Source organism: Cuculus canorus, chromosome 9 (genome assembly GCF_017976375.1).
Source record: "Cuculus canorus isolate bCucCan1 chromosome 9, bCucCan1.pri, whole genome shotgun sequence".
Lineage (NCBI taxonomy): Eukaryota > Metazoa > Chordata > Aves > Cuculiformes > Cuculidae > Cuculus > Cuculus canorus.
The window spans coordinates 14,422,971-14,443,474 of NC_071409.1; the positions used below are offsets into that span (position 1 = coordinate 14,422,971).

General features: G+C 50.1%; 1 protein-coding gene across 1 annotated transcript; it reads left to right on the forward strand.

The window, feature by feature from the left end:
* Window positions 1-53: 53 nt before the first annotated feature.
* Window positions 54-18,598, forward strand: BCL6 (BCL6 transcription repressor). Its single transcript, XM_054074606.1, has 10 exons — window positions 54-170; window positions 8,645-8,683; window positions 9,715-9,882; window positions 10,949-11,170; window positions 11,301-12,281; window positions 12,872-13,053; window positions 14,094-14,261; window positions 15,659-15,789; window positions 16,199-16,336; window positions 17,304-18,598. Exons 3-10 carry the CDS (start codon window positions 9,722-9,724, stop codon window positions 17,445-17,447), a joined length of 2,127 nt encoding a protein of 708 aa, XP_053930581.1. The 5' UTR covers window positions 54-170; window positions 8,645-8,683; window positions 9,715-9,721; the 3' UTR covers window positions 17,448-18,598.
* The last annotated feature ends 1,906 nt before the right edge of the window (window positions 18,599-20,504 follow it).

Consider the following 20,504-nt stretch of genomic DNA (forward strand, 5'->3'; position numbering starts at 1 on the left):
GCGCCGGCGGTGGTGAGTGACAGCCGAGGGGAGGTCCGCGTCCCTCCCCGTGCTCAGCGCAATGGTAGAGTCCGCAGCTCAAATTCCGAGAATTGGGCTCTGTTGATTCTTAGAACTGGGGTTCTTAGAAGTGGTGATGCAAGGAGTTTCTAGGAAAGCCCGGAGACCAGGTGATTGCTGCTTCTATTGCCGCGGCCGATTTTACCCTTTAATTCTCTCTCTCTCTCTTTTTTTTTTTTTTTCTCTCCATTTTTTTTTCCCTCCCTGCCCCGCTCCCGCGCCTGGCTCGGAGCCGCCTCTATATATTTCTCCCTTTTTTTTTTTTCCTTCCCCCCTTTTTCTCCTTCCCCCCCTTATTCCCGCGGCAGGTGCCCCGCCAGCCGTTTAATTTTTTTTTTTTTTTACTCTCTCTTAAATTCTAATTTCCCCGCAGCTTTATTTAATTTTTTAACCCACTCTCCCTTCTTCCTTTGCCCGCTGGGGGGGGAAAAAAAATAATAACAAAATCGAGGGGGGGGTCTCCGCATGGCTTAACGCTGCGAGGGGAGGGAGGGGGCTGCTCCCCTCGCCTCCTCTCCCGGGATTACCGGGGTTTATCGCCTCTCCCGCACGCGTGGGGACCGGGAGGGCGGCGGCGGCTCCGCTCTGCACCTGCAGCCGCGCAGGACGGCGGCGAGCGCGGCTTGTGGCGCTTTGCGTGACTCGGGGTCGGCTCCCAATGGCTGCATCCCTTTCTCGACGAGGGTTATTTTTCATTTTCCCCCCCTTTTTATTTTTTTTTCTCCCCCTCCCCCCTCGCGCCTCCCTTTTCTTCCTATTTATTAACATTTTTATGCGTGCGCCTTGTGTCGCTGTTTGTCGTTTCGACGCCGCCGCCGGGGCTCGCCCCGGGCACCGCTCCGCATCCTTTTTTTTTCCCCCCCTTCTTCCCGCTTCGCTTTTATTTATCGTGACACCAACACCTCGCGGTTGTTGTTATTCCGTCCCCGACGCGACTGGCGCGGTTTGCAACCTGTGGCGGAGCTGCGCTGTGTCAAACCCCGGGCGGGCGGGGATGGAGAAGGACCTGCGGCATTTCCCTGCCCGGGGAACGAGAGGGGAAGACGGGGAGGCTCTCTCGGGGACGGGAACCGCGTTCTCTTCGACGGTGCCCGCCGGGGCGGCTCGGAAATAAAAAGGAGATGAAGGGGGAAAGCGCGCGGAGCGGCTTTGAAAATGACGCGCGGGGCTCGAAGTAGTGATAATTATGACAACCTCCAGTAGCCGCGCGGGCAGCGGGGCGAGGGCTGGGGGTGCCGGGTGGCCCATCGCAGCCCTTCCCCCGTGTTTACTACCGCGGCGGAGCTGGCGCGGCGACAGGCGCTCGTAAATCCGCCGCCGCGGGGCTGTCCCCCCCCCCCCCTCCCGCCACTCGCTATTCCTGGAGCGAACCGGGGAGCCGCGCACCCCGACGTCCCTCCGCCACCCCGACCCCCCCCAGCGGGCTGGGCAAAGCGGGGGAAGCTCCCCCTTTTTTTTTTTCTCGCTTAGGTGCGTGTTTGTGTATATAATATATTTTTTAACCACTCCCCCTCCCCCCCTCCTTTAGAGAGGGAAAAAAAAAAAAGGGCAAAACAAAACCGAAAAAGCACAACTTTGCTATGAAAACTTTCATGGTCGGGCGGCAGCGACCTCTCCCGGCCGCGCCCCCCCCCCCCCCAAAAAAAAAGCCTTCCAACTCCCCGTCCTGGTCCCGTCACCCCCCATCCCCCCCCCCCCCGTCAGCCCCCCCCGCTTTGAGTTTGCAAAGTCACAGTATGAAATGTTATGAAATCGCCTCTTGGGAAGGAGGGGAACAGAAAGCGAGGCGTTTGTTTAGAGAAATCTGCGGCGGCTTCTCATATGTGCCTAAAAAGCTGCCTTTGACCCCCCTGTTGCATTTCCAGGGAAGAGGCAAATCAGGGCTTAAAATCATGAGTCAAAGACAACAAAAACAAAGCCGGTCCGGGTTAGTTTTTTCCACTGAGTTCAGTAGGCGCAGGATTGGTGCGAAGGGAGGCTGGGCCGGGCAGATGAGGCTCAGCAAGAAGCGCTATGTTGGTCTGACATCCCCAACCGGGGCCAAATTCGTACCTGCACCGGTGGAAGTGTCAGCAGGGCTGGGTTTGGGATCAGGCCCTCGGGTGATCTGGGGATGCTTATTGATTCCTCTCCTGAGGTTTTAAATGCTTTAAAAATTATTTGCCCTTTTGTTTCAAAGGTTTAAAGCATAAGTGCTTTACAAGCAAAGACAGGCTGCTCCCTGCAGTCCTTGGGGGTTTACAGTTCAAAAATTGCTTTAGAAATATCTTGGGGGAAACGTCTTAATGTGTACGTGGAGAAGCAGGACCTCAGATTCTGTTATTTCCTTATAATGATAGGATTGCAGGGTTAAAAACTTGCATTATAGATGGCAATTTTTGCCCCGTGAAACAAATCATCAAGCCATTAAAATATTCAAAGGGCGTCTAGCGATTTTCCAGGAGAACGGATTATAACATTGTTCCAGTAAGAAAAGACTTCATCTCGGAGTGTTCAATTTTGACTGGCAAAACAGATCAAAGATCTCTTGGGATGCATTTCAATTCCAATTTCCAATCCCCCTCAGTTCTGACTGTCTGAGTCAATATTGGGAGAGGAAGTGGAGGTTAACTGGTTAGTTATTATCATGAAGGAAGAAGTCAGAATGAGAAGCAATTCTTATAAATTCCCGCCCCCCCCCCCAACAAAAGAAAAAAAAAAAATCAGTCGAAAATCTTTTTTTGACACTTTTTAGCCATCCCTGTGTGCAGCGCGAGAGGACCTCAGCCTGATGGGACAAAAATAAACCAAGCCGAAACATTAAGTTTTTCAAAACAAGGCTGGAAAAGCTCATAAAAATAATGTTGCTCAGACGCATTTTAAGAGAAACAGAATTACATCGACCAAATTATATGTTTTCCAGGTTTGGTTGGGGTGTTTTATTTTCCAAGGGGAAAAGCGGCTGCTCCCGCAGCGCGGCGAACTGGCGCCACCCGGTGGCGGCTCTGCGCCAGCGCAGGGGCAGCTGCAGCCACCGCGGCGGAGTGGGAACGTGTTTATTAACAGCTTGTTAAAAAAAGACAAAAAAATGCGTGCCAAGCTAGGAGAAAGGTGGCAGAGGAAACTCTGGATGCCACTGGACTTACTTAAGGAGCTTAATTGGAAACAACCGAGTGCTTATTAAAGTCACTGACATTTCCATATGGAGTTCTCTCCGGGTCTGCTCATGAAATCACATGTGAAAATCTTTCCGAGTTGTGGTGTTAATCTGCCCTTGAATTTCTGCCTAATTTGGGATGTATTCTAAAGCTATGCTTCCCTTCCCCCCCCCCCCTTTTTTTTTCAGCCCTTGATGGCAGCAGCCCAATAATAATTTGTAGGAATGATGTTTGGTTTGTTGGGTTTTTTTTTTTTTTGTTTGTTTTGGTGGTTGGTTTATATATTTCTTTTTTTGTAAACAGTAATGTTGTCCTCAAAACCCCCTTACAAATAGAGGCAGTAAAACTTTGTGAGGAAATTCTGTGTTGTAAGAATAGGGGTGGGTATCCTCTTATTTTACTCCATTATAAAGAAAATACTCCATTAAAAAGAAAATCTTGTTACAAAGTCTTTCAGTGAGTAAAATGGAACTAGGCAATATTTGGAAATAGGTGATCTTTAAGGTCCCTTCCAACCTAAACCATTCTATGATTCTAAAATGAACCTCTAACCAGTAGGTACATTTCTCAGTGTACAGCTTATGTGCCTTCACGTATTTATGTTGCTGAGGTTGAAGAACTGATTCACGACTGTTTTAGTCCATGAGCTGTAATGTTTGAACTGTAAACTCCACATGAAGAGATTCTACTGGTTCTGTCAGAGCCTGGAATGTTGTTTCCAGGTTTCTGAGAAGTTTGTAAAATCTAAATTTGGTGAAAAGTTGCCTGCATGCTCGTAACCTCTTATTCCATTTTATAGTAGCATTGGAGTCTATAAACAGGAGTCCTGTATGCCGAGTGCCTGTATTCTTTTCTCGATCTATTTTTAAACCATTCTTCTGTTTGGCAAAAAGTGACACTTGGTTTCCATGTTTACAGCAGGCATTGGCAAACCTCAGGAGTTCACAGTTTGCAGTTTGGTTAGATGAGTATCCAAAAGTTAGCATCTGACCAGTAAACTCCTGACTGCAAATTTAGACTGCAATTGTAGTCCTCCCCACATGTTTTTGTTTGGTTTTTTTTTTTTTTAAATCCATGCTAGGTCTCGTGCGTTCCCGTTGCTGCAGCCAAATGACACACACCCCTGAATCGGAGCAGGCGTATCGTCTTCAGGACTGCTTTAAAACCCCAACAATCTTAGAGGGGTTTTGCTTCTAAAACACAGGAGGAGCTGAGAGCATTGGGAGAGGGGAGAAATTTGAGGGCTATATAGTTTTTCTCCCCCTCCTTCTCCTGGTCAGTGTTCCGCCTTTGGGCTGTATGCCAGGTACGCACAAGGAATGTGGGATCTCCCCTTACAGAGGGAGAGCTTGGGACAAGCACGCTGCAGGACAGTGGGTCCTGAAAAACACGACCTGTTGGACCAGGCACCCTCTTAAATAGATCTCCTTAAATCCATTTGGTTAAATAAAGTGATGAGGGAATGCCTGTCCCGTGGCGAAGGAACCACAAGCTGCATGCGTGTTTCACTGCATCCAGGCAGGTGGCTGAAGCAGCTCCGTGGTGCCCAGATGAGCTGTGCCACTCTTGGCCCCAGGAGGACAGAGATAGGGAGCATGGGATTGGTTCCGGCTGGTGATGTACTGCCCTGGTGCAGGGTGGGGATGATGGGACACATCCTCCGAGCTCAGACAGGCCAGGAACCCGACTCAGCTGCTGGAGACACCTGGTCTTGGCTGTACCCTACCATTGGGTCAGCACTGTGTCCGTTGCTTGTTCTCTGGAGTAGCTCCTTTGACTTCAGACGGGACGCAGTTCCTGCCTTCCATTGAAAAATTAATGTGCCAAATTGCTTGGGGTCATTTGAAATGCTGAAGAAGGCTTGACTCGTTGCTCCTCAAGGGCACGCACCGCCTCTGCCTCACAGTCAGAGCTTGATTCCATAGAGGGCGGGGGAGTCCTTTAGTGGAAAACATTGGAGGCAGTTGTAGCGTGCTTCCTTCTCTCCTCTGCATTTTTTTCTGCGAAGACCAAAACAATGTGGAGACTTGAGCCAGGCCAGCTTTCAAGGGCAATCCTTTTAAACCCTCTTTTGAAGTACAAACTATAAAGTTCCCTGCAGCGCTTGAGAAAATATGCAGTTTTCCTGGTTCCAAATGCTGATAATAAACCCGTCCAGATAATGTATTGCATTTCCTAGAAACATTTGTTTGTTGGCAGGAAATTGGATCGGATTGAAAGTTAGCAGAGACCGCTCGATAAAGCGCAATCCGCTCGCAGAAGGGTACGATGGAAAAAACGACGGGGCTTGCACGAGCAGTGCTGCTTTTGATCTGTGCTGACACTGTGTGCTAGGACTACTCTCAGTCTCTTCTTGGGTTATTATTAACCCGGCCACGTTTTGGCCTAGACGCCAGCCAGAAGCTACTAAATTAATAAAACTCTGCTGTGACAGCTAAAGGACGCTTGGCACCCCCTGATTGCGTGACACCGGGAAAGTGGAGCTGGGTGCTTGCACACCACCAGCCAAGAGCATCCTCTTCACCGTGGCTTGTAGCACCCATGACTGCCCGAGGGGGCCCACAGCACCCATTTTCTTGGTTGTCCCTCTGGTCCCCCAGCAGAAACCAGGCATGCCTTGAGGGAAGGAGGGCAGCTGGCAGTGTGCTGTGGCAGGCAAGGGCTCTTCCCATGGGACTGGGACCCTGCGGGATGCTAGGACTGGGGAGGAAGCGGGGGCAGGATGGAGCTTCCCCTGGGCGGGCAGTTTCAGAACACTGTGTGGGATGAGGCTATGGGGAAGAGAAACTTCATCCAGCCACCCTTCCAGGGTGATGTGAGGGAGTCAGCACTGCAGGCTCTGGAGGGGTAGGATACTGGGGCCCAGGGAGTGGGAGGAATTGGTGTTTTACCACAGGTTTTGCATTCAGGAGTGGAAGAAGGACAAAGATAAGGAGGTATCAGCCATGCAAAATGGGAGAGTGGATAGATGGATGGAGGGGTTTTGCTGTGCATGGTGGAAAAAAAGGACGGGGATGGGGAATTCCTGATTCTCCTCTCTGCCCTTGTGTGTGGGGTTGTGAGGGTCTCACCTTTGAATAGGGTGAAGCTGAGAGGGCTTTCCTGACGTGCAGGTGCTCCTTCCCCACGCTCACCGAGCCAGCCAGAGGGAGCACAGAGCCAGCCCTGGGCTCCCTTCCAGGAATGGGTTTTCTCGGGGAGGTGCCGACAGGGAAGGGCTGTTCCCTGAACCACTGGGGCAGACCCATTGCCTTCCTGGAAGGCAGCAGCAGTGGCAGTCCCATGCATCCACCCCCAAAATCAGCCTCACAGCTGGCCCAGACACTTCTGTCTGGCCCCAGTGAGCCCCAGCATGTAGCCCTGAGCGCTGCTACAGAGCCCACACCTGCAAGGTACTGCACAGGAGAACTGGAGAGGAGAGAGAGTGGGCACGGGTGGGCTTGGGATGATGCTCTGGCCCCAGCTGAGCCTGGGGAAGCCTCGTGGGCTTTGAGGCAGGGAGTGGAGAAGGCCATAGTGGTCTTCTCTGCTCCCTTTCAGTGGTGTCTGTTCCTGTCCCCTTCTCTGCTGGTCTCTAGTTGGGGCATCCTCCCATGCTGAGATGTAGAGCTGGTGCTGTGCGGGGGCCGGGAGGGACAGGGTTAACCCGGCTCAGCATCGTGAGCGGAAGGAAAGTCCCTTTCCCTTTTACGTGCCCACATTCTGCAGCCAGGAGCTGCTTGGCATGAACCTGCCCAGCTTCCAGGGCTGTGAGCATTGCAGCAGCTCTGCGCTTAGGAGGGATTACGTGGGAGGGTAAAGAGGGGGCTGTGCTGGGGTCCAGCTCTGGGAGAGGACCTGGGTGTCTCCCAGGGCAGTGCTGTGGGTGAGGGAATTTGACGACAGCAGCAGCTTCTCATGTGATGCTCAAGGGCGCAGAGTACATCTCGCAGTTTGTGACTTTGTTGGTTTATGGATGGGTCACTTTCCTGTGTCTGTGACACTGGGGTGAGTCTGTGGAAGCCCTGTGGGACGTCTGCCAGCATGGCCAAGGTCAGGATGCCAGCCCCAAGTACATATGTGCACTTGTATGGAGACACAGATGCATACTGGGCTCCTTGCAGAGGACTGCGAGTCTCTTGGCTTGCGATTGACGGTAGTGAGCGGCTGGCAGCGAGCGTATACAGAAAGGTCAGAGTCTGCAGTATTTGGGAAATGAGTCACTTTTTGTGTGTGCGTAAAGTTTTAAGCTAGCCAGGCTCAGAGCAGCACTGAAGATTTGTATTTGATGGCTGGAATAGATCTGTAAGATGCTGTCAGAGTTTGAGTTGCAACAAACACTCCTCCGGGTTTTGCGTGTGATACCTTGGCTTAAACCTCATCTTCTTCATCCTACCCTAATGTCTCTGGTGACATGAGGGGAGCTTGGGCTCCAGATCTGTGCATCTCCCGCAAGGGAGATGGGAACACTTGTCCTCAAAAACCTGGATGTGCTCTCTGCAAGTGCGCTTTTCCTGTCTCTGTCCAGTTTTTGGAGGGTCAGTCCTCAAAATAGTGTGATGAAGATCTTGTAGATTTGTTTGTTTACTTATTGCAATTTTCTCTGTTGGGGCCCTGCCTGGGGCCCTTTCTGCCTTGATGCCAGCTCAAGTGTCTTTGTTGGTTTTAAGTAAATTTGGGAGTAATAGTTTGAGTTCTGGAAGGCAGTTAACTCCTGAGTTCCTTTGCTGTGCTGCCCCAGCCACACTACCTGTGAAGTCAGCAGCTGAAGGCAAAGCTTTTCCAGCAGCCAGAGGAAAGCATTTGTTCTAAGGCCCCATCCGTCTCCGCCACTGGCTTCCTTTGTGATCCTGGCCAAGTCACTTTGGTGCTTGACGCCCATATCCTCCCAAGCCTGTTTGGCGGTCTCGTCCCAGATTGTTTTCACTGTTGTGATGGGAGCACGTGAGTGTTCTGAGAAGGCCAGTAGCTGTTTTGGAGAAACAGATCCAGGCTCTTTCCAGGTTTCTGAGCATAGTAGCAACAGATGTTTATATGTAAGTCATAACCTGTTAACCTGTGCTGGGAATATGGCATTGGTCTTAGAAGTGACACCATCTGGGAATTCGATCTTGGCAGGGGAAGAGTTATCTCCAAAAGAAGTGGTGAGAAAATTCTCGCTTGACTTCCCTTCCCCACCTGCCTGTAAGTTCCTGAGTCATGGAAATGAAAACCTCCTTGGCATACACCCATGGTTTGGGCTAGAGGGTGTGGAAGAAGCTATGATTGGATTCTCAAAGCCTGTGGTTGTGATAAGAACGTACTGTACCGGAAGAAACAAATGTTAACCTTACTGGAGAGTAGAAGGTTTGTTATCTCTAGCTTTTATCCAACTGATACTCAAGCGAAACAGTAGGCTTGTGTCCTGCCATGGCCAATTCGTGATTACCAGCTAACATGACGTTTGTCTTCTTGTGCTTCACTTGTAGGTTTGAAAGAAACTTTTGGACTGTGAATTGAGGCATTGGGTATGTAAATTTAAATTTTGTGCTTCCCTGCCTAACCTCCCCCCATCCCTTTACCATGTTGAATGAAATGTTTCATTAGACCCAGCTGGAATTTGTTTTCAGGAGAGCAGCTGCTCTGTAAAAAATACTCTATGTTCATATGCTGCTGGGGAAGGAGGTGGGGGTTGATCATGGAGGAGTTTAACGCTGAAGATGCGCGTTCCAACCCAAACTTCAGGCACAGGGAAATGCGGGCTCTCCTGTGTGCTGGCTGAGAGGACAGTTCTTAGATGGGTCAACAGATCTTGTGTTGGGGAAGGGCTTGGTGTTCTTTGACTAACCAAAGCCTCTCTCCCTTACTGGGAGAGATTGGGCTGTGGGTAGCAGTCCAGCAAGTTAGATGAGTTCTGCTCCTCACTGCCACCACTGATTGATTGGGAAACTGGACAGGTCTTCTCCAGAGTGGCTACTGTTTGAGACCAGGAAAGTAGTTTGCTGATGGGTGAGGGCTGGCACTCCACTGTGGGCTGGATTTTCCAGATGTTGAAATCCTTTAGATTCATTTGGGACCTTTAAGGCTTGTTTTGACTTCCATGGCTGGATTTGCCAACAGCCAGCCAAGAGATGGGAGGGTGGCTCCTGAGAAATATCTGAAGGCTGGGAAGCTGTGTTGGGAGCTTCATGGAGATGAATCCAAGTAATGGTGGGAGGAGTGGGATGGGGTGGAGCTGCCATGGGTGAGGCAGGGAGAAAGAGAAGCCAGTTAGCTAATCCTCAGGAGGGTCTGGTTCCCTTTGCCCGCCAGCTTGCTGGGTGGGACTGAGACTTGCCAGGTCTTGCTGTTGGCCGAGAGACCTCACCGGGCAGCCTGGCAGGCACTTGGCGTTGGTGCAGGACTGTTTGTCTTGAGATCAAGGAGCTGGTGCTGTCCCTACCTGTGGCAGTTAGCCGTCTGAGCACATCCCAGAGCAGAAGCTGTCTCTCTGCTGGATTGAGGGTACTTGCCGGCCACTTCTCCATTCCCATCTTTCTCCCACTTCTGTTTTGAGCAGACTCAAGATGGCCTCGCCTGCAGACAGCTGCATCCAGTTCACTCGCCATGCAAGCGATGTTCTCCTCAATCTCAACCGCCTTAGGAGCCGGGATATCCTGACTGATGTCGTTATCATCGTCAACCGAGAGCAGTTCAGAGCTCACAAAACAGTCTTGATGGCCTGCAGGTGAGAGCAGGGTCCCTTCCCTGCCTCCCTTCCCTGCCCCCTCTGCCTTTGGCCACCAGCAACACTGCTACTGCCCCAGGGAGGCTCATGGGGTTTGCAAACAGGGAAACAGAGGCAGAAAAGCAGAATTGAAAGGGGCTGCCAAGAAATTTGTACCTGCAGTGAGATTAAAGCTGAGACCTTTTGCCTCCAGCACAGTGCCCACGCCTCTTTCCTTGCCTGCCCACATGCAGCCCATGGAAACAAACAGGAGCACAGCAGACATGAGGCTTATGCTTGAAAGCAAAGCACAAATGCTCTGCAGGGACGGGACAGGACAGGAGAGGAGAGGGGAGGGGAAGCCTGGATGCTTACTGGGGTGAGCAAGTCCTCTGTGACCGCAGTGTCTCCTGCTGCTGCTGCTATTTTTAGAGCTATTCCTCCCTGACTCCCAGGCTGCTGACTGCACCCACTTTTATTGATTTTATTTTTTTTTTTCCCCCCAAGCCTGTTTGGGTCTGAAATCACTTTCCAGCTTCTAGGACTGCTGGAATTGCTTCCTAGTGAACACTAATTAACATCCCACTATTGCCCAGTTGAATTACAGTAGATGCCTTCCAGGGTCTCCTGCTGACAAGATATAAAGATTTGAAAAAGCCAAGGTTTGACTGTTAAGACATCTGAAAAATGTTTTGCCAACATTTCCTTTTCTTCCCCCCACTGGTTAAAGAGTGAGTGTGGATGCCCAAAGAGGCTTCTGAAAGAAATGAGTCACAGTGGGAAGGGAATGGTGGTAAGAACAATAACAAAAAAAAGGGGGAATTTCTTAATGGAGACAGCGGGGAGTTGTTGAGCAGATGAGATCTAAAAGCAGGCTGTTCCAGTTGGGAAAAGTGCAGTGCCGAAGACGCTTACTAAGCTGAGCAGCCAAGCTTGATAATAAGGGGGAAGCTCAGGGAATTCTGTAATTGCCTCCTCCTCCCTTCCTATTTACAAACCCCTCTGTGCTAAAGAATTTCAGACAAATTCTTCTTTCTTCCTTTTAATTGTCATAACACTCATATTCTCTCCGTTCTCATCTCTGCAGTGGCCTCTTCTATAGCATCTTCACTGACCAGCTCAAGTGCAACTTGAATGTCATCAACCTGGACCCTGAAATTAACCCTGAGGGGTTTTGCATTCTCTTGGACTTCATGTACACATCCCGCCTGAACTTGAGGGAGAACAATATCATGGCTGTGATGGCCACAGCATTGTACCTGCAGATGGAGCATGTGGTTGATACCTGCCGAAGGTTTGTCAAGTCTAGGTAAGCACTGTGAGTGACCTTCTGGAGAGCCTGGGATTGTGTGTTTGGTAGGAGGGGGGGAAAACTGACAAACCTATCCTTAATGTCTGAAAATGACTGCATCTCCCTCCATTTTTTTGCATGGTTCCAGTGAAGCAGAGATTTTATCTGCTGTGAAGACCCCAAGGGAAGAGTTTGTGGCTGGGCGGATGCTGAGCCACCCAGAGGTGATGGCTTATCGTAACAGAGATGTCTCTGAGAACAGCATGCCTCTTCAAAATGGGTCCCTCTGCAATGGGAGGGCCTTTGCACCTGGCTTGATCAATAGTTTGTCTGGATCCCCCATTTCCTACCATGGATTCAGCCCTCTCCCTCTAAATAGCTTTCTTGTGGATGATGAATTGCGGGAGATGAGGATGCCTCTCTCCGAACTCTCCAGGGCAGGTGCCTTCCCCAAGGAGAGGATCCTGCCATGCGACAACTCCAGGACAATCCCCACCGAGTACATGAGAACCATCACCGACATCTCGGCCAACATGTGCCACGCTACAATCTATGCTCCAAAAGAAGGTGCTGAAGAAGCCAGGAGTGACATGCACTACGGCGTAGCCTCTGGCCCCAAACCTGTCGTCCCTTCTATCCGGAACAGTCCTTATTTCTCTTGTGACAAAGTGGCAAAAGAGGAGGAGCGGACCTCTTCAGAGGATGAGATCAGCCAGCACTTTGAACCCACTAACACCCCTTTGGACCGCAAGGGACTCATCAGTCCCCAGAGCCCCCAGAAGTCAGACTGTCAGCCTAACTCACCAACAGAGTCCAGCAGCAGCAAGAATGCCCGTATCAGTCAGAGCTCCAGCTCCCTCTTTGCTAAGAGCCCCACAGACCCCAAAGCCTGCAACTGGAAAAAATACAAGTTCATTGTCCTCAACTCTCTCAACCAGAGCACCAAGCAAGACAGTGCTGACCAGAACGAGATGGGAACCCTCTCTCCTCGCACCTACATGCCCATGTCCACTTGCCAGCAGTCCATGGAGCCAGAGCATCTCAACGTGCAATCCCCCACCAAGATGAGTGTGAATGGAGAAGACTCTACTATCCCACAAGCGAGCAGACTCAACAATATTGTTAACAGGTGAGAAGATTTCCCCACAGATGTGAGAGACAGGGCTCCCCGGTGAGGGTTTGGAAGTGTGTAAAATAGCTGTAGCATTGGGCTGGGGAGTCTGGCCATGAGGAGGTGGATACCTCTGCATTTGGTGGAGCACTGCCAGTAACATTAGCTGGATGCCAGCTATCCCTGCTGTAGCAGTGCTGGCCTGGCCTGACGATGGAATTGGGAGCATTAGGTCAGGCATCCTTGGCTCACTTGGCAACTCTAGACAGTTTCTGGAGCCTGGATTTGCCCAGCCTGATTTTCAGCAGACTTTCCTGTGCCTTGAGCTTTTGGTTGGCTGTAAGCATTGGAATGGCTAAACTGCTAGGGAACAGCATGGTGTCCTCTGGACCTGGACGTTCGTAAAGAGTTCTGAGGTTATTTGGTGAAGGGCAGAGGACTGAGGCTTAGGGACCTATTGTTGATCAGGGCTCTGCTGTGTGTCTCACCACAAGTGTCCCTGTAAAACACAGCTGTCCCTCTTGTCTCGAGCGGTGCAAACAAGGACCCAGTAGTTCAAGCACAACAAGAGCCTTCTCACAGCTGTGTGCATTGCTGTTCTTCCACAGGTCCCGAGATGGGTCCCCTCGGAGCAGCGAAGGGCAGTCCCCACTGTACATACATTCATCGAAGTGCAGCTCCTGTGGTGGCCAGTCCCCACAACATGCTGAGATGTGCCTTCATACCCCTGGCTCAAATTTTGGAGAGGAGATGGGGGAAACCCAGTCTGAATACTCTGACTCCAGCTGCGGTGAGTCTTTCATCCCTGGTCATCTTTTTCAACCAGCACACAGGAGGCTGCGAGTCTGCAGACCCATTCGACCAGTGTCCTTTGTGCTTTACAGTCCCTCTTAACTGGCTGACCAGCTGTGTGCATGCATGTGAGGGACACATGCACGTGAGAATTGCTTCCTTCCTCCCCTTCCCCAGCACAGTCCAGATACCTAGTAGTGGGAGTTAGTCACCTGCTGCGAACTTGGCAGCTGAGGACAGGAAACAAAGTGTACCCCACCCCACCAGAGCCACAGGAGAACAAGCTTGGCAGATATAATGACCCTAATGGGGATTAGGCAAGATGGTGTCTCATGCATCCGTCATGATATCTTCATTATAAGGGAGCCCAATGTGCACATCTGGAGAATTGCAGATAATGAGGCTTGCAATCTTGTTGCAAAACTCCACAAGCCCAGAGATGTGTGTCTGTGCACCCATGTAGCTCAGGGAGGGAGAATGCAGAATTGTTGCCTGTGGTGCAGACAGAGATCTACAAGAGGGAACCCAGCTGTAGTGATCCTCAAAGCTACATACAGCATTTAGGAGTCAGGCATCCTCAGTCTGCCTTGTGCCTCTGATAATGATGGTCTTCCCATGCTCAAGGAAGACGTCTGTAAACATAGAGCTTTAAGACCTTTAAAGGTGCTGGGGTACTCCAGAGCTGCGCATCCAACCTTCAGAGGGTGCCTGAGAACTTGAGTGACTTTGTGGAGCTCTCTGAAATATGTCCAGGCGAGATGCTGGCTTCTTGAAAGCAGCTTGGATTGTACTGAAGGAGAGACAGCTCACAACAACTTCACTTCTCAAACAATATATGTTGTTGCTGTGTGCAGAAGGTCAGGAGATAATGGCACAGTGCAAGCACTGCTGACTGTGAACATGAATGTCTGCACCCAGTTTCTTCTTCCAACACTTGTTCTGGCTGCCACCCTCCACCGTCCCAAACCCTTCCCATGGCTTATCGAGGAGCTGGCTCACACATTGCTCATCTCATTGCTCTTCTCTCTGCCCTCCCAGAGAACGGAGCCTTCTTCTGCAACGAGTGCGACTGCCGGTTCTCTGAGGAGGCCTCTCTCAAGAGACACTCCCTGCAAGTCCACAGTGACAAGCCCTACAAGTGTGACCGCTGCCAGGCCTCCTTCCGCTACAAGGGGAACCTTGCCAGCCACAAAACCGTCCACACAGGTAAGGTGTTGGCCAGAGGGACAACCTTCTGCGGAGGCTGTGGGTTGCTGGGCATACAGGCATTTGTAGCTGGGCTTATTCCAGATGTGCTGTCCCCTGCTGTCCTTGATGGCAAGAAACAAGTATTTTTCTCGACACTGCCAGGGAGCCCTTAGGCAGAGCACCAGACCTGGGAATGGGGGAGGTCCTGCTTGGCCTCACGACAGGGCTATGGCTTCTTCGCTGTGAAGCACTGGGCAGCACTGTTTCTAAAAGCGTCTTGCAAAGTGCTTGGCTGGGAGCAGATATGTGACCTCCAGGTTACTTTGTGTTAGACTTTTAAAAACAAAAAATAAATCTAAAGACCATTTAGGGAGAAGTCTGGGATTTTTTTTCACCCTACATCCTAGAAATCCAGATCATATCTAACTTGGCAGAAACTCTGCTGATGGGAAAATCAGTGAATGGATGGACTCTGTGAATCAGCACAATGAAAGCTGAGAAAGGAAGGGGATATTAAGGGTTTAGTCATTTGCTGACAAACCTGGGGATTTTTTTCATGCTTTTATTAATGCTTAACATGTCAACAGCCAGTTTACTGGCTGGGGAAGGGAAGTCTGTGCTGGCAATTCAGTGCTGCTGCAAAGTATTAGGCATTAAAGTCTGGCAGCCTCAGCTGAGCTGCAGGAGGGCTGTGTAGGTGAATGAGATAAAACAGGTGCCAGGGCAAGGTTTGAGGATGCCTGAGGTCAAAGCCTGGAAACAAAAGAAAAAGTCAGGAAGGGTTAAATAATGGCTGTTTCCCACTCCCCTTTGAGCGAGTCCTCAACCATCTGAAAGAAACTAGTTAAAAACTTTTTGCAGCTTCCCCATCTCTGTGAGAAAGCCAGCCAGAGCCGGCAGTGGTTAATGTAATCAAATAGTGACTTGGGAGCCAGATTGCCAGGCGTGCCTTGGCTAGGTCTTCCTGCTCCGCTGAAGAGGTAACAAACAGCTAAGGCAAGGTGTGGTGGGGACCATGAAGAGCCCAAGGGAAGCCATGTGGCCCTGCATGGCTTACTGTGGCTGTAGGGAGATGCAGGGCACCAGCTGCTGTTGCAGGGCTAGGAGGGATGATACTGTTAATCCTAGCTGGCAAGCTACCCAACTTTCTATCTTGTCCTGAAAGCTACAGCTCCCAAAACCAAAAAGGAAAAGGGTAACTGGGTACCTCCTGAGCTCACCCTGCTCTGGGTAGACCCCAAGCTGTCCTGACCAATGCTGCTTGTCCACAGCCACCTCCAAAATGGAGAAGAGTTGAGCCTAGTGCTTCATGCCATGGGGTCTGGCACCTGAAGAGACTGTACTTTGCATAGTGCCATGGATCGGGGGGGATGAGAACATCTATACTTAGTGCTTCACCCTTTTGGGCTCTGCAGGAGAAAAGCCGTACCGCTGCAACATCTGTGGGGCGCAGTTCAACCGGCCAGCCAATCTGAAAACCCACACACGCATCCACTCTGGAGAGAAACCCTACAAGTGCGAGACCTGCGGGGCCAGATTTGTCCAGGTGTGTGTGGCTCTGGGACCTGCAGTGACTAGGGAGGTGGGACATGACCAGACCCCCCTGCCTGAGACCAGTGACGCTTCATGGCAGGGAGGAGGCTGATGGGGCCACACTCACTATCTTAGGCAGCTCTTCCCATGGTGTTGCAAGATAAATAGGGGCCTTAAGGTCCATGCAGGGAAGTTTGTTTTGGCAGTAAACCTGATCTCTGGGTTTAGCTCCTCTCCTTCATTTGCTGTTAAGGACTGGAGATACCAAACTTCAGACACTGGGTGGTCCTGACTCCCAGCTGGATCCCAATAGGTGAAAAAGAGATGGATGGGCGGAAGTCTGCCTTGCGGTGGGATGCCCCAACTCCCAGTGGCGTGCTTTTGTCCCCGGGTCTGTCCTTACCCAGCGCTGCTCTCTCTAGGTGGCCCACCTCCGTGCTCATGTGCTTATTCACACCGGAGAGAAGCCGTACCCCTGCGAGATCTGTGGCACACGCTTCCGGCACCTTCAGACCCTCAAAAGTCATCTTCGAATCCACACAGGAGAGAAACCGTATCATGTGAGTGACCCTGCTTCTTTTTGGGGAGGCTCTCAGCAGAGGCTGGGGGAGGATGCTTCCAGACCTGGGGGGCTGGGAAGATGCTAGGACATTTGCATGGGCTAGTTTCAGCACCCCAATGCCTTTTGCCAGCCTGCTGGGGCTCCTCACCAAGGTCACATCTGTTTCTTGTGCCCTGCAATGCTGACATGGTATTTTGTTGTGAGCGGCTGCATTGGAAACGGTGATGCACAGCCCAGGCTGGGTACATCTTAGCTGCTCTTCTTTTCTTCCACCCCATCTAGAAGAAGGTCACACTTCTCCAAATAGCTGTGGCTTAAATTACAGCCACCCACTGTATGTGGGAATGGGGGAAAGGAGCAGGCAGCCTGGCCTGGGGTCCCGTGTGCCAGTGGCACCCATGCTGATAAAGCAGCCTGTCGTGTTTTGCTTTAGCCCTGGGGGCTCCCAGCTCTTTTCCAAGGCTTTTCTGGCTTTTCTGATCCACTAGAGAAGGAATTGGAGCAGGCATTATCATCTAAGTATCCTTCTGGAGCTGTTCATCTTGGCAGGGGTCAAAAGCAGCTGCCAAAACAGCTCTGTAGCTGACTGAAGCATCTAGATAAGGAGCCTGGTGTTATGTCCATCAGAGCCAAGGTCCCCCTCCTAAGGGATCTCTGCCTTTGTGCATTCCATAAACCTAAATGTGCTGCTGAAAGCCTAGGATGGGGTTCCTGACCCTGGGAGAAGTGCCCATGCTCTGCGGATGGAGCAAAAGGGCATGGGGGCAAGGCTTAGAGAAGGGCAACTCGGGGGCCTCAGGTGGTGCTTCAGCTTCCACAACGCTACTCCCATTGCATCATTACTTTCCGCTGTCCACTGGTGTAGTGGTACAGCAATCTGGGGTAGTTGAGTATGGGGCTCCAGGGAAGAAAGTGTTCCCTACCATGATGTTTCACACCCTTGGCCTTTGTGTCTCACCCCACAGTGTGAGAAGTGCAATCTGCATTTCCGTCACAAAAGCCAGCTGCGGCTTCACCTCCGGCAGAAGCATGGGGCCATCACCAACACCAAGGTGCAGTACCGCATCTCTGCAAGCGAGGTGCCTCCAGAGCTCCCCAAGGCCTGCTGAAGGCAGAGGATTTCCCAGGAGAAGGTCATCTTGGGGTGGGGAGGAAGGGGAGAAGCTGTCCAAAGGATATTTGCAACATTTTAAAAGAAAAAGGAAAAAAAATATAAAGAAAGAAAAAAAGTTCATCACATGATGGAGTGCCTCTAAACCCATAGTGCAGATAGGTGGAAAAACATTAGAAATTTGAAAAAAAAAAATTACAAATACACGGGTTTTATTTTTCCCAGTTATGTGAAAAGAAAAGAAAAATAAAATTATTCAGATCTTATTGTATATAAAACATAAAAAATAAAAATAGTCATTTTAAATGTCTGTGCAGTGGAGTGTTGATAAACTCTGGAGTCTAACCTTCACAGCCTTTGCCATTTGAAGATGAGGAATGTAATGTTGATTTATGGGAACAGATTTTTTTCTTTTGTATGCAAAATATGTGTTCTTTTAAAGAGAAAGTATGCTATTAAAGAGAGGGCTTTAACTTTTTTAACCAAAGGTGAAGGAATCTATGGCAGAGTTGTAAATATATATAGATATAAATATATAAATATATATATAAAATAAATATATATAGACCTTTAAAAAAAGCTATATTAAAAATATATAAAATGCATTAAAGGCTCAGTTGGACTCTGCAGGCAGAAGCCACTCTGAGAATCTTTATTATGATAGAGCACTTAACGAGATATTTTAAAGTATTGCATCTGTACAAGTAAGAAAATATTTTGTCTAAATGCATCAGTGTATTTGTATTTTTTTGCAAGTGAAGGTTTACAATTTACAAAAAAGTGTGTATTAAACCAACAAAGCTGCAGAAGGAATTTAAAATAATAATAATAAAGTGTAATTTTGTTTTTGTTCTAGTTCTCAGTCTGTATATATGTAAAATGTGGTTTCGCACGGTGCCTTTCTTTTCAATGGCAGTTTTCAATGTATGGACTATATTGAGCTCAGTTTCTTCAAGGTACAGCCTGATGTTGCAAAGGAGTTTTGGTGGAACTCTATCAAGGAATGTTTGGGGTTTTTTTTTTTTGGTTTGGTTTTTTTTTTTGGTCTTATTTTACATGCTTGTGTTATAAACAATCTCGGGAGACAGGGTTTGGGCTGTGTCTAAACTGCATTAATGCGTTCTGTAAAATATAGCTGTACAAATAAAAGAATAAAATGAAGAAAAGTGAAGTATGATGGAGTGAGGGGTCTGTTCTTGCCTGTTCTTCTCCTTAAGCACCTTCAAGGCCAGTTGGTGCCTTGAAGTGGCTGAGCATCCCAAGTTCCCCTCCACGAGTGCTCAGCTTGGTGCGGCTCTGGCCCTGCATCAAAGGCAGGGCTGGTTGAAGCAGCCTTTCCGAGGGCTGAGTGAACAGAGGTCTCTTGGAGAAAGACTCTCACTCACTGCTCTGCATTGTGGTGGGGAGTGTCCCACTGTGCCATCTCCTTGATACTTTATGCATTTGCACTGAGTAGTCAGCAGAAATAGGATAGAGCCTGGGAGAGATCTTTTGCTGACCAGCCCAGGGCTGGTTCCAGATGGCTGGGTAGTTATTTATATTTCCTGGAAATCGATGCAACTGCCAGGGCTGCTCAGGGAGGCTGCCTGCTGCTTGCCTTGCTTTCTAGCACCTGGACTCTCAAGGAGTGGGTTACTGGTTCAGCTGCCTTGCGCAATGGTTTCATGGAGCTGGGTCTGTAGCCACCTCCAGGAACTAACTGGCTGGTAGCATTTCTGGGCTTTAAGCCGTTGCATGCTGGTTGTGGGCCAGAGGTGAGAAAGTCCAGCTTGAGGGGTGTTCCCCAATAGGCAGAGGAGGTGCTTTGGTCCATTTGGGTGGCTGTGCAGAGCTGAGGAGGTGAAGCCTCAGGATGACCAGGCCTGCGGGAAATGGGGTTGCCCGGGGTGGACACAAGTGCCTTGTGCTCTGTGCAAGCAACTCAGCAGTTCTTTGCTGGTGAGGGCTCCTAATTGCAAAACCTAAAAGAGCCTCACGCAGAAAGTTCTCTGAATTACACAGGACTGGCTGCAACCAGCACTGGTGTGGACCAGGGACACTACTCAATATGGCCCAGGATGGGGTCTGAGCTGGATGACTCTTGTTTCATTTAAATTTAGTTAATTCATATATAATGTTGGGGTGGGGGGTGGGGGGGAAGCAGTAATTCACAGTGGGGCAACTTGGAAACACTGGCTGGAATGAGAAGGCCTGGTGATTCGCAGGTCAGGAGGGGTTGTGTAAGGAAGAGTTGAAGGGAAAGAGGACAGTGTCCCATGCACCATGGGACACAAATGGACATGAGACAACCAAAGCAGCCTTATATGGGAGGGAAATGACAAGAGAGGGAGAGCCAATTTGTAGCACTGCTTTGTGGGACCTCCAACTCCTTTGGCTCATCTCCCAGTGGACCAGATCTTCTGGCATGTGAAGAAGCCCCCCCCTGAAATGGAGGGGCTGAGTGCTGAGCTGGAGCCAGCCTTTCCCTCCTCCTGCTGTTTGATTTGGCTAGGCAGGGTGGCTGCCCAGAAGCTTGCAGCAAGTGCCTGCCTGGTGAGGGGCAGGCTTTTTGTGAGATAAGGTCCTCTCAGAGGCCAAACCTCTCTTCTTGTGCATCCTCCCAAGGCAGGAGCCTATTTCTCGCCCCACAGGCTGGGTGCACCCCAGTGACTGCTTAGCAGGGCTCAGCCTAACACAAGCCCTCACCAGCTTATTCCTGTTAGGTACAGGGCCGGGAGGGACGACACAGGGCACAGGCACACAAAAACAACAAGCAGTACATTTGATGTTCAGCAGAACTGGTTGTCCTCATGATGAGGATTTCACACATACTGTGCTCATTTGAAACACACACTTAGGTTTCTCCCCTCTCTGTCGCGAGCTGTCTATCTTTGAGCCTTCTAACTGTCTGATTACTGCACTTTTGGATGTGGCTGGGCTGGGCTGACAGCCCCACTTGCCCCAGACAAGCAAGCTGTGTAGCCATGACCTTTAGTTCCCATTGACTCGCTCAGCTGCATTTGCAAAATAAATACTGTATTTCCCTGGATCATGGCTGCATTTCCTGACAGATCGC